The sequence below is a fragment of the Elephantulus edwardii genome, unplaced genomic scaffold (assembly GCF_000299155.1).
Source record: "Elephantulus edwardii isolate Elephantulus edwardi_28Jun2011 unplaced genomic scaffold, EleEdw1.0 scaffold00060, whole genome shotgun sequence".
Classification (NCBI taxonomy): Eukaryota; Metazoa; Chordata; class Mammalia; order Macroscelidea; family Macroscelididae; genus Elephantulus; species Elephantulus edwardii.
In genome coordinates, this window is record NW_006399810.1 from 13,430,502 (window position 1) to 13,445,191 (window position 14,690).

At 40.6% G+C, this 14,690-nt stretch overlaps 1 protein-coding gene across 1 annotated transcript in view; it reads left to right on the plus strand.

The window, feature by feature from the left end:
* The window catches only part of WDR60 (WD repeat domain 60), a 290,279-nt gene that overhangs the window by 188,218 nt on the left and 87,371 nt on the right, over nt 1-14,690 (plus strand). The window contains exon 13 of the mRNA XM_006887691.1: nt 688-790. Coding sequence (XP_006887753.1) covers nt 688-790 — 103 coding nt within the window. The remainder of the gene's footprint in view (nt 1-687; nt 791-14,690) is intronic.

Below are 14,690 nucleotides of genomic sequence, written 5' to 3' on the forward strand. Positions count from 1 at the left end.
CTTAAGAAATGCTGAGCGAGTTCGGCCCTTTTGATTTTCTCACTCCAGGCAGATTTTTTTTTTCTTGGTATATTTCATGATACTTCGCTTTGTCTTCTTGAGCTTTCCTTTGCCATCATCTTTTCAATGCTTTTGCTTCATCATTTGCATCAGGCAATCATATACTTATTCTAGGAACAGAAAAAATAAGGAAGAATGAGATTGCATTCATTGTTACAATAGAACATTTCAAGATCAATCCTCAAGTGCTGTGCTATGAATAACAGAATACAACCCATATGCATACAAAGAAGACTCATTAGTACAACTATAATGCTTATATGCAAACCAGAACCTAAAGCCAAAGAGGAGAAAAGTGATTATTTCTACCTTTTGCAAACTGAAATTGACTGAACATTCAATCAGGATTCATGAATAGTAGTTGGTGACTGGAACATAAACATTGGGTACAAACAATGAGGACTGGTAGTTGGAAATCACAAACCTGACAATAGAAATGATACTGGAGATCACATGATTGAATTCTGTACATTGAATTTTGAAAGATTTAGTTATTGCAAATACTTTTTATGAAAAAGCAGAGTTAGTTTGATATAATTACTAAGATCTTGTAATTAGATTATTCCTCATTTTTTTGAAAGAAATATTTCAATATTTCACAAAAAATTACTTTTTAATTTTCTACAGATGCAAATAACTCCCCTTTCAGAGCACCAGTATGTGGAATTTTTATGGATTTTGTGTCAGCCTCACACCGTCAGAGGAGTCGGAAACAAGCTCTTAAGCAAAAGTAGGTTTTTAAAAAATTTGCCAAAGATATTTAGTGCTAATATACTTTTAGTATGCTTTAAAATACTTTTTATAATAGCTTTATTTTCAACTACTTCCATATCTTCTTTAATATATTTTGTGTTTATCTTTGTGGTAAGTCTTACTAATAGTCTAAATGTGTTTGTTGCTATATACTAGATAATTGGCATTTAATATTTGTACTTAAATTCATGCTTGACCATCTCCTGATGAATTTTTGTCCCTTCCATATTTCTTTCGAAGCAAGAACTTGAGTCTTGCATTCACTAAGTTTGTGGGATAGATACTTAAGTGGTAAGAGAGCCATGCTCCCACATCTCATTGGAATACTTTTCTCATTTAGGTGCAATGAATAGAATTTAATTTTTATAATAGGCCTGATGATTATACCTTATTATGTCAATTCTTAACATGAGAATGTGGAAGAAATAATTTAAAGTATTACTAAAAATTAACATATATTAAGCCCTTATTTTTACAATATGCCGCTAAACCCTATGCTTTACATACTTTGTCTCTTCAATTCCTAAAGGTTCATTTTGTAATAGAGCTTTGGAGCTCTAATGGTAAGGATCTGTGCTGCAATCCCAAAGGCATGTGGTTTGAATTCACCAGCTGCTGCTCCTAAAAGAAGGATGGGCAGTCTCATCTAATGTGATTTATTGCCTCTCAAAACCTACTGCAGGGTCAGCTATGAGTAATTTCTCACTTGATGGTACACAACAACAACTGTTTATAGAAGTATAAGTTTAATACCTAGTTCATGGGAGAGATGACATTTGAACCTAGGTCAGCCAGCCTCCAAATCCTAGTGTTTGTTGTTGTTAGGTGTTTGCTGCTAATTTAGAAATTTATCATGCTGGAAGGAGTACAGAGTCACTGTAGCAAAAGGTGGCTGACATGGAAGAATTTCATGAAACAGCATATTACCAAGAGGCAATGGTAATGAAGGAGGAAGTTCAAGCAGCTCTCAAGGAATTGGCAAAAAATAAGGGCCCAGGAATTGATGGAATATAATTGACATATTTCACTAAACATATGGTGCCCTGAATGTACTTACTAAATTGTGCCAAGAAATCTCAGTGTCAGCTGAAAGAGATCCATATTTATTCCCATTCCAAAAAAGGGCGACCCTTCATGTTGCTGTTGTTATGTGCTGTCGAGTCCCCTGAGACTCATAGCGACCCTATATATAACAGCCCTAAACCCTCCTCTATCCTGTGCCAATCGCACTGCCTCTGACACACCCATCCCCATTACCCCAGTCATTGAATCAATCCCCCTCAGAGGGTCTTCCCCCCTACGCCATCCCTCCTCCACTCTCCCAAGCATGATATCCCTCTCCAAGGACCTGCCCCTCCTTACAGTATGTCCAGAGTATGTCAGACGTAGCCCCAGAATCCTTGCCTCCGAGGAGCAGCCTGGTTTAACCCTCTCCAGGGTGAATCTGTTTGCTTTCTTGGCAGTCCATGGTATATTCAATACTCCTCTCCAGCACTGCAGCTCAAAGGCATCAATTCTCTTTCTATCCCCCTTAGTCATTGTCTAACTCTCTGATGCATAACAAGTGATTGCAAAGACCATAGCCTGTATCAGATGCACCTTAGTATCCAGAGTGACACCATTGCTCTTCAGTACCCTGAAGAGGTCCCTAACAGCAGTCTTTTCCATTAAAGTACGGTTTTTTATTTCCTGGCTGCTGGTGCCAAGAGTGTTGACCGTGGAGCCAAGCAAATTAAAGTTAACAATCTCAATCTTTTCACCGTCCATCCTGATGCTGACAATTAGTCCAGTGGTGAGAATCTTTGTCTTCTTGACATTGAGCCTCAATCTATACTGAAGGCTGCAGTCCTTGACCCTCTGCAGCAAGTGCATGAGGTCCTCCTCAGTTTCAGCAAGCAGGGTTGTGTTATCTGCCTAAAGCAGATTGTTAATAGATCTTCCACCAATCCTGATGCCACACTTCTCCCCATAAAGCCCAGCCTTTCGGATAATCTGCTCTGCATACAGGTTGAAAAGGTATGGAGATAGGACACAACCCTGGTGTACACCCTTCACAATTTTGAACCATGCAGTGTTCCCCTGCTCTGTTCTGACGACTGCCTCTTGGGCCAAGTATAGATTTCGCTTTAGCATGATCAAGTGTTCCGGGATCCCCATTCTTTTCAGAGTCAGCTACAGTTTGTTATGATCCACATAGTCAAATACCTTTGCATAATCAATGAAACACAGTGATAAATTCTTCTGGTATTCCCTGCTTTCAGCTAAGATCCATCTAACATCAGCTACAATATCCCTAGTACCACAACCCCTTCTCAACCCAGCTTGTCCTTCTGGCAGTTCTCTGTTGATGTGCTGTTCCAGTCATTCATAGTATGGAAATTATTGAATAATATCACTAATTATCACATGTAAGCTTGCAGAAGGTTATAAAGAAAGGACTCTAACAGTACATCAGCAGAGAACTACCAGATGTGTAGGCTGGGTTTATTAGAAAAGGCTTTGGCAGTAGAGACCTTATTACCAATGTCAAATGTATCTTGGCCAAAACCAGAAGAATGTCTATGCATTTTTCATTGACTACACAAAGGTATTTGACTTTGTGCATCACAGCAAATTGTGGCAAACCTTCAGAAGAACGGGAATCTCAGAACACCTGATGGTGCTCATGAAAAATCTATTCTTGGACCAGGAGGCAGTCTGATTAGAACAGAGCAAAGAAACACTGCATGGTTTAAAATCAGGAAAGGAGTGTGTCAAGGATGCATCCTATCTCCATACCTCTTTATTCTAGATGCAGAACAGATCATTCGGGAGGCTGGTCTTTAATGAGGATGAATGTGGTATCAGAATTGGAGGAGGACTCATCAACAACCTGTGTTATGCAGATGATACAACTTTGCTTGCTGAAACTGAGGAGGAGCTGAAGCATCTGCTGCAGAGGTTCAAAGATTGCAATCTTCAGTATGGATTGAAGATCAACATCAATAAAACAAAGATTTTTACTACTGAGTCAATTGGCAATACTATTCTCAATGGAGAAGAAATTGAGTTTGTTAACAATTTCAGCTTGCTCTTGACCACAGTTAACACTCTTGGAAACAGCAGCCAGTAAATCAAAAGATGGATTAGGAAAGTCTGCTGTCAGGGACCTCTCTAGACTACTGAAATGAAAAGATGTCCATCTAGAGATAAAGGTGTGCCCTGTCCACACGTGATCTTTGCATTTATTTGCGATGCACCAGAAAGCAGGACAGTGAATGAGGATGACAGAAGAATAATTGATGCCTTTGTTTTGTGGTGCTGGTGAAGAGTATTGAACATACCATGGACTGCCAAAAGAATAAACAGGTGTGTCCAAGAGAGGTGAAACCAAGTTTCTCATCAGAGGCAAGGATTTTGAAAGTCTGTCTCAGATGTTTTGGGCAGGTTACCAGGAAAGACCTGTCTTTTGAGAAGAATATCATTCTTGGATGGGTGGAGTGACAGCACAGGAGAAGACGACCTTGAAATAAGATGGAGTGACACAAGTGATGGGGGTAATCTAGGCAGGTATGTTGGTGACAGTGAGATTAGCTCAGGATAGAACTGGGTTCAGAGCAATTGTGCATAGGGTCACTATGAGTCACAGCACAACAGTCACAACTCGACAGCACATTACAACAATAATACATAAAAAATTATGCCTAATATAGGGAAGAATTGGGAATACTAGAACACTTAATTAATTGTGCTTATATGAAACCCATACCTAGATGAAGAAGCTGTTTTGCAAACATAGTGAGGGAACATTACATGGTTTAAAATGAAAAAAAGGTTCAAACAACAAATGCAGGGTTGTGGAGAAAATTGAAAGTCTTATCCACTGCTGGTGGGAGTGTAAAATGGTTCAGCCAAAATGAAGGTAATTTGTTGCTTTTTTTTGAAAATTGGAAATAGATATACCATTTGACCCAGGAGTTACACTATTGGAATATGCCCTAAAGAAACCAGAGTCGTGACTCAAACAGATGTGTGTTGTTGTTGTTATGTGCCATCGAGTTGCTTGTGACTCATAGCGACCCTATGTACAAGAGCTCTAAATGCCACTCTGTCTTGTGTCAACCTAGCCAACTCAAACGCACTCATTCCCACCACTCTAATCACAGAATCGATCCATCTCTTTGAGGGTCTTCCTCTCCGTCCCTCCACTCTCCCACACATGATGTCCCTCTCCAAGGACCAGTCCCTCCTTTCAATATGCCCAAGGTATGTCAGACGAAGCCCCAGAATTCTTGACTCCAGGGAGCATTCTGATTTCACCCTCTCTAGGACAAACCTGTTTGTTCTCCCAGCAGTCCATGGTATATTTCATACTCTTCTCCAGCACCACAGCTCAAAGGCATCAATTATCTTTCTAGCATTCCTAGTCACTGTCCAACTCTCTGATGCATAGCACATAATTGTGAAGACTATAGCCCAGATCAGGCACACCTTAGTCTCCAGCATGATGTCGTTGCTCTTCAGTACTCTTGAGAAGTCCCTCACAGCTGACTTTCCCAATGCAATTAGTCTCCTGATTTCCTGGCTGCTGTTACCAAGCGTGTTGACTATGGGAACCAAGTAAACTAAAACTGTTAACTATCTCAATCTCTTCGCCATCCACACTGATACTACCAATTGGCCCAGTGGTGAGAATCTTTGTTTTCTTGATGTTGAGCTTCAATCTGTATTGAAGGCTGCAGTCCCTGACCTTCTGCAGCATTGGGTACACACCTATATTTATTGCTGCATTATTCACAATAGCAAAGAGATGGATGCTCTTGACCACAGTTAACACTCTTGGAAACAGCAGCCAGTAAATCAAAAGATGGATTAGGAAAGTCCATCAAGAAGAATTAATTGGTAGAAAAACATTGTAAAGACAATGGAATATTATGCAGCATTGAAAAAACAGTCAACTCATAAAGCATTACACAGCATGGAGGATCCTGGGGGACATTATACTGAGGAAATATCTCAGTTACAAGAGGACAAATACTGTACAACACTACTGTTATAAAATAGGACAGACGGGGTCGACTGGGCAGAGAATGGAAAAGAATGGATAGCTAATAAACACTACAGTAGAAAAAATGTGGGAGAGAACTGTCCGAAAGGAATATATGGTTAGGCAATATATATATGACAACGATCTGGAATAAGGGGTACATTGCTTGGTGGACTGGGGGAGGGAAAAAATGTGCAACTAACAGAAAAAAATTAACAAGGTATGTGTCAGTTCAGCATTGTATCCTTTCTCCATATCTCTCTGTTGTCATTACGTACCATAGAGTCAGAAGTGATCCAACTCATAGCTGACCCTCTGGCAGGTTTTCAGAGGCAATTGTCACTGTCATTCTTCCATGGAGCAGCTGGGGGCCTTGAACCATGTGCCTTTGGGACTGGAGCGCAGCTTTTTGTCACTAGAACACCAGGGCTCCTTCTAGACGTATGTTGATGAAATGATTCAAGAAACTACACTCTAAGAAGACGACTGTGTCAGGATTGCAGAAAGATTCATCAACTTTTGGTATGCAGAGGACAGAGCTTTGCTTGCTGAAAGTGAGGAAGGCTTGAAATACTTGATGCAGAAGATTAAACAATGTTGCCTTCAACATAGATTGCACCTCAACCTCAAGAAAACAAAAATTTTCACCATTGGACCAATGGGCAGCATCATGATGGAGAAAAGACTGAAACTATCAATGACTTCATCATATTTGGATCCACAATTAGCATACTTGGTATCAGCAGTAGGACATCAGGAGACGTATTGCACCAGCAAAATCTGCAGTCTGCAACCTCTTCGGATTACCGAGGAGCAATGTTTAGTTTGAAGTCTAAGGTGCACCTGATTCAGGCTGTGATCTTTTCAGTCACATGCTGTGGTGCTAAGAGTTGGACAATGAATAAGGATGACAAAAAAAAATATACCTTTGAACTGTGTTGTTGGAGAAGTAGTGAATATCTCATGGACTGCCAAAAGAACGGATGGATAAGGAGAAGGTGCAGCCAGAGAGATCGGCGGAGACAAGGAGGATAGCGAAGCTTCATCTCACAGCTTTGTGTGTGTTGCTAGGAGAGGCTATTCCTTGAAGAAGGACATGCTTGGAAAGGTGTGGGGTTGGTCATGGAGAGGAAACCCCTCAGCCACGTGGACTGATATTTACTGCAGCTTGAGTGTGTCAGAGATTGCGAGATTGACACAGGATGGGGCAGAGTTCACATCTGTTGTTCATTGGGTTGCTATGAGTCATACTTGACAGCAGTTAACAACATCAAGAAACATATCTATTACCACCTCCAGGGAAAGAATCCAAGTACACAGAGGATCATAATAGGGCTGTCGGTAGGAGCGCCAGGTCTAGGTTACCAAGTTTATGGTTTTTTGTAGATGTTGGTGTTTCAAAGAAAAACATGATTCACAGGAACTGGATAGAATATTCACATGGAGTGGCAATAGAATGAGATTGGTGTTCATAATGATCATTGATCTCCCCAAATGGTCTTGCTCACCCCCTTATGCCACTGACATACACCCTCACAGTGGTTGGCCAGCTGCTGCTTACTGCATGTGCTTGGCTAAGTAAAGTTCCTAGGAATGTTGACATGTGCTCAGGGCAAAAGGAAGGGGAAAAGTTACATTTTCATTTGATTAAAATCTCAGAAAACTATGTATGATGCAACACAATTTATATAAACTCAAACAATGAGAACTCCACCATCTTTTGCACATACATGTGCATATATATAAATATAATTACATTTTAAAAATTAGAGGAATTATACAGAGATAATTCAATTTATTGATTTTCATATGGACAGTGGAGATAATAGATGGTTATAGGGGTTGTGGTTATGAGTTGTTGATTGCCATCGAGTTGAGCACATCTCATAGAAACTCTATTAACAAAAAAAAAATCTAATGCCTTTCCATAACTGTCCTTGTTTCTCCAAGTTTATAGAGTTTTCAGAGGCATCTAGTTTAGAAAGTAGATGCCACCCCTGCTTTCCAACCTGAATCAATCTGGAAGTTCATCCAAACATTATACATAATGGGTAACCTTTATGGTATTTGCCACGGTGACTATGGCACAGTGTTCAGCATCACAACAACTCCCAAGTTGTTCAATACAGCAAATTGACAAACAATTGCTGTGTCACCTAAAGAATATTCATTCCTTAAGGGGTGGGGGAGAACAGTAACACACATCAAACACAACCCAAAAACTTCCCTTATGTGACCACCAGCAAGTTGTGACTGCCATCAAGATGCTAGCTAGCCAACTCCTAGAGTGGAGGCTCCAGGCTCCAGGCAGGCTCGCACACCCATCCCCTGGTGGTTGTGAGTTGTTATTGCTAATTATCTAGGTCCTGAGTGAAGTGATTGGTTGTATGTCCATTATAACTTACAGAATGCTAGTATGGAGTGTTGCTAACAGTCTCTCTAGAGAGTTGAGCTGCCAACCTGAAGGCCATACCCCCTGGTGATTTGAGTCCACCAGTGGTTCTGTGGGAGAAAGATGGGCAGTTTCTTCCCAAGCTGGTTCTGACTTACTAGAAAGGAATAAATATATTATAAAATTATTTTACACATATAAAAATTATATTGTTGTTGTTGTTGTTTTGTGTCATCGAGTCGCTTGTGACTCATAGCGACCCTATGTACAACAGCCCTAAACTCTGCTCTATCCTGTCCCAGTTGCACTGTCTCTGACACACCCATCCCGATTACCCCAGTCACTGAATCAATCCACCTCTTAGAGGGTCTTCCCCTCCTGTGCCATCCCTCCACCCTCCCAAGCATGATGTCCCTCTCCAAGGACCTGTCCCTCCTTACAACATGTCCAAAGTATGTCAGATGAAGCCCCAGAATCCTTGCCTCCAAGGAGCAGCCTGGTTTAACCCTCTCCAGAATGAATCTGTTTGTTTTCTTGGCAGTCCAGGGTACATTCAATACTCTTCTCCAGCACCACAGCTCAAAGGCATCAATTCTCCTTCTGTCCTCCCTAGTCATTGTCCAACTCTCTGATGCATAAGAAGTGATTGCAAAGACCATGGCCTGTTATTAAATATTTTAAAAGAAAAAGAAAGAAGAGGCAGACCAAAAGTATATTGATGAGTAATAGAAGTGAAAAAGTTTTTGAGAAAAATTTAGGGGTATCTTATATTGCATTGTGCATAGATACTGACATTTGTGTATTTGTGTGATGCAAAGAAGTAAAACTATGGTACAGAGGGAAAAAAAGGCATTTATACTACTAGATAGTGATTTAGTATATCGTTGTTATGTGCCATCGAGTTGCCTGTGACCCATAGTGACCCTATGAACAGCAGCTCTGAACCTTTCCCTGTCCTGAGCCAGTCTCATTAATTCCAACACACTAACCCCCATTGCCCCAGTTACTTTATCAGTCCATCTTAACTGGGGTATCCCTTTCTTGTGCTGTCCTTTCCCCCTTCCAAACATGATGTCCTTCTCCAGGGACTGGTCTCTCCTGGCCACATGCTCAAAATATGTGAATAGAGCTTCAAAATCCTAACCTCTAAGGAGAGATTTGGTTTCCCCCTCTTGAAGACTGACCTCTTTGTTTTCTTGGCAATCCATGGTATGTTCAAGATTCTTCTCAAGCACCGCAATTTGAAGGCATCGATTCTTCTTCTGTCATTCATAGTCATTTTCAAGCTCTCTGATGCTTAGAAAGTAATTGGAAGACCATTGCCTGGATTAGGTGCACCTTAGTCTCTTGACTGACGTTGTTGCTTTTCAGTAGAGGTCCGTGACAATAGATTTTCCCAGTGCAATTCGTCCTTTGATTTTCTGACTGCTGGAACGAAGAATGTTGATTTTGGAGCTGAGCAAGCTGTAATTGTTAACAACCTCAGTCTCTATCTATCAGTGGTGCTGCCAATTGGTCCAGTGGTGAGAATCTTTGTCTTTTTGATACTGAGCTTCAATCCATATTGAAGATTGTAGTTGACCTTTGACACTTCAGGTCTTCTTCAGTTTTGAGCAAGCAAGGTTGTATCAGCTGTAAATTGTAGGTTGTTGATGAGTCTTCCTCCCATCCTGATGCCACATTCCTCCTCATAAAGTCCTGCTTATTGAATGATCTGTTCTCCATATCAATTGAAAAGGTATGCAACCCTGATGCACTCTTTTCCTGATTTCTAACCACTCAGTGTTTTCTTGCTGTATTCTGAGGACTGCTTCCTCGTCCCAAATATAGATTTTACATAAGTGCAATCACACGTTCTGGGATTCCGATTTTCCTCAAGGTTAGCCACAATTTGTTGTAATATACACAGTCAAATACCTTTGCATAGTCAATGAAACACAGATAGACATTCCTCTGGTATGCTTTGCTTTCTGCCAAGATCCATCTGACATTAGTAGTAATGTCTCTAGTGCCATGACCTCTTCTAAATCCAATTTGTATTTCTGGTAGTTCTCTATCATGTACTCTTCCAGTCGTTTCTGGATAACCTTCAGCAGGATTTTGCTAGTGTGTGATATTAGTGATACTGTTTGTTAATTTCTACATTCTGTCGGGTCACCTTTCTTAGAATGGAAATAAATATGGGTCAGTTGGCAAAGTAGTTGTCCTCCAGATTTCTTGACACAAGTTGGTGAACACATCCAGGGCAGCATCTGTTTGTTAAAATACGTCAATTGGTATTCCAATTCCTGGGGCTTTATTTTTTGCCAAATCCTTCAGAGCAGCCTGAACTTCCTCCTTCATCACTATTGCCTCTTGATCATATATTGTTTCTTGAAATTCTTCTGTGCCAGCCATTTCATTTTCTTACAGTGAGTCTATATACTCCTTTCATTTTCCTTTAGTGGTCCCTGAATCATTAAATATTCTGCCCATAGCACCCTTAGGCATTGCAACTTGCAGCTTGAATTTGTTCTTTAGTTTCTTCAGCTTGAGACATGCTGAGTGAGTTTGGCCCTTTTGATTTTCGGACTCCAGCTTTTTGTACATTTTATTATAATACTTTGCCTTGTCTTCCTGAGCTGCCCTTCAAAATCTTCTACTCAACTTCTTAACTTTTTTATTTCTTCCCTTTGCTTTGGCTTCTTGGTGCTCTAGTGCAATATTCAGAGTCTCTTCTAACATCCGTTTTGGTCTTCTTCCTTCTTTATAAATGACCTTTTGCATTTTTCATGAACGATATTCTTGAAATCTCACATTCTACTCAAGATAAATTCCTAAGGGATTACAAAGATTTAAAAGTCCATTTTTATTTTGATGATACTAGAATACAAAAATACTTTCTAATAACAAAAGCAGATTAAAAAATACATACAAGATTTTAAAAGGGAAAGATAAAAAGCAGGGAATTAACCATTGTACTTCCTGTTGTTGTGTACCATTAAGTCAGAATTGACCTGTAGCTGACCCTCTGGTGGGTTTTCAGAGGCAATTAATCGTTTGGGAGGACACTGCCATGTTGGAAAATCCACAAAGCTGCTGGGGAAAATGATGCTATCTAGAAATTTCCTACAACAGGAAGCTAGTATCAATCCTAAGTTGCAAAGATAAGACAAAGACTAAAATATATTTGAAGTCCAGAGAACTGCAATCCTACTTGGACTGTTCAGTGAGAGCTAGAACCACAGAGAAAAGACACTCTGCTTAAGACTGAAGGAGAAGTAGAAAATTGAGAAGTACATTTAAAGGATTGAAAGAAAAAACTTGGTTGGAAATTTATACCACATGTATAATATTCTTTGAAAAGAAAAGCAAGAAATGGGCATTTTCTGATCCACAAAGCTGAGAATTATTTGCTAGCAGAAATATGTTAAAATAATTTTGTAAATAAACTAGTATAATAGAAAAAAGAAAAAAATGAAAAAAAGGAAATACTTAGTGTGGCTTTCAAGCAAGAGAAAGTTGATCCTCAGTGGAAACAGTCGCATAAAGGAAGGAATGTTCAAGTAAAAGATCTTTGTGAGCAAATAGAAAGTAGTTCTGAGAGTGTTAACAAGATTACCTTGTGCAAGTTAGATAATGTAGGATTAGAACCTGCCAGCCACCTGTCAGTTCATGTAGGAATAGTCTTTCAGGCATTGCTGTGATGCTAGGAGCTCTGACACTGATATTTCAAGAGCCAGCCAGGTGGCTAGAATTCACTTCCAAAAAACAAATTCGTAAGAAAGACTTGATGCTCTGTTTTTGAAAATTTGCCAGTGGAAACCTTGTGGATTAGATTAAAACAGTATTGTCTCATTTGCTTTGGCTTTGTTATCAGAAAGATTAATCACTGGAATTGGACATGATGTTGAGTGAAGTAGAAGGCTAGTGCAAACAAGTAGAGAGAAGCTCAGTGAGATGCATGGCACATAGCAGTGGCTCCAGCAGTGGATGCCAACATGCCAGTGGTCAGGAGGATGACTCAGATTTTGCTTGGTGATGGTGTTGGTGGTGGTGTGGTGTACCATCAAATTGGATCCGGCCCATAGCTTATTTGCCAGCAGGTTTTCGGAGGCAGTTAATTGCACAGGAGATTTCCTATCCTTCTCCCATGGAGCAGCTGTATTAGAACTGTGTGCCTTAAGGATTACAGCGCAGGTTCTTTGCCACTAGGCCACCAGAGCTCCCTAGAAGTTCAGATTTTGCTAAATATTCATAAAATCATTGTGAATTGTAGTTGACTCAGGGGCACATATATTTTTATTTAGGTGTCAAGAGTTAAAATAACATAGAAGAATTGAAGGAGTAGAGATAATAACTTGTTTTAAGGTCCAACAAAAACAGATAATAAAAGTACTATATTTAAGGTAGCCACCACCGTTTCTATTACATTATGACTGTTATTGTCGTGTTATTACTATGACTGTTGTAATGAGCTCTAGTGTGTCAGGAAGTGTGAGGAAGGCACATGGTTCAACAGAGCAGCAATCAGGAAGTGCTGGCGAGGTTGTGGAGCTTATGGAACCCTTATTCACTCCTGGTGGCCATGTAAAACCACTATGGAAGGTGGTTTGGCACTTTCTAAAAAAGTGGTAAATAGAAATGCCACTTGACCCAGCAATTCCACTGCTGGGAATATACCCTAAAGATATATGCCACCCAAACAGATATATGCACACCCGTGATTACAACTGTGTTATTCACAATAGCAGAGAGATGGAAGCAGCCCAAGTGCCCATCAACAAATGAACGGATAGAGTAGAGAAACTGTGTTATATTCACACAATGGAATACTATGCAGCACCAAAAAACAAGGAACTCATAAAATATTATACAACATAGGTGACCATGCTCAGTGAAATATCTCAGTCACAAAGGGACAAATACTATTTTATAAAATAGGACTAACATGGAGGTTGAGGGGAAACTAAGAAAAGAGGTGATACATAATGTATACTGCATTGGGCCAGATGAAGGAAAGAACTCTTTGAAAAGAATATATTATTGTGCATTATTTGTATGACAACAGTCCAGAATAAGAGGTGCATACCAAAGTGGACTAGCGTGGGGGGAAGAATGAAATTATGCAATGATGAATGAATGAACAATCCAACTTTTTTCTAAACGTTCATTAAAATAACAATAAAAATTTTTTTAAAAAAGAAAATAACTTCGATAGGACAGGGTTGAAATCTGTTGTTCATAGGGTCGTTATGAGTTGTACTTGACTTGATAGCACCTAACACCAATTTAAGGTAAACATCAATAACTCTCAGATGCACGTTGAGATGTCTTAAGGTAGCCATTAAAATGTCATGTGAACTATGAAACTAATAAGGCAGTAGAGAGATAAAGAAAATCATTAACACTTTTATTAATTTAAAAGAATATTAAAGGCAAAAAGAAAGAACACATGAAACAAATAGAAAATAGTAGAAAAATGCTACATTAAAGCTATCTGTATAAAATATGCTAAGTGAACTAACTCAGTCCCATAAGCAGAAATACTATATAAGAACAATAGTATAGAAGTGGAAAGACAGAGATCCAAGATGGCTGTGGAGGCAGAGACAGCGTGGTGAGCTGCAGGAGCAGCGAACCACTTAAAGCAGGGCCATTTTGGCCTTCCTCAGACTTCGGCTTATTGATAATTGAACACTCAAACAGTTGATGACTGGCCCTCAGTGAAGATCGAGGCTCAACAACAGGAATTCAAGGATTCCCACGGAGAAATGGGTGAGTCTCGTGGCTCCCAACCCACCCCCACAGAGCCCACGCCACGCTGCACAGCCGCTACAGCTCCATGAAGCTTCCACAGCCGGAATGAATGGATTCACTCACCCAGGATGGATGCTGGGCACCGGCCCTCCTCAAGACTGGTACAGCGAAGCCACCACACTGCTGCAAGGTGGACTTGTTCTGGAGAGAATTCTTGAAGCAAGGATGGCGTCTGTGGGGGAAGTGGGCTATCACTGGCCACCTGCACAAGAGGGGCCACGTGCACGCCGAGCACCAGTGCAGCGGGGCGGTGTGGCGCACCCCCAGTAGCCGCTCGCACAGGGGGGGGCGTGCACCTCTCACTGGCCTCCCGTGCTGGGGGGAGCGTGTGCCCCACTGGCCGCCTGTGTAGGAGGTGGGGGATGGGATGCATGCCTGCCATCTGCAGCTTTGGGTTTCCTTGGACAGGCCAAAGAAGACGATTACCTATAGAATGGATTGCTGAAAGTCACTGTGAGTCTGATGACTTTAACAGTGGCAGCATGCACAAGAAGACCAACATCCTAAATGCACCACATATTTTGTTCTGTTGAATGCTTCTGCCAAAATATGGTTAGACCTGGGGGGAGTCTGTTCACAATTCTTAGGTTCCCTTTATCATATATAAAGGGGGGGGCAGTGACACCTACTTCAAAATATAGTATGACCACTTATGGGGGG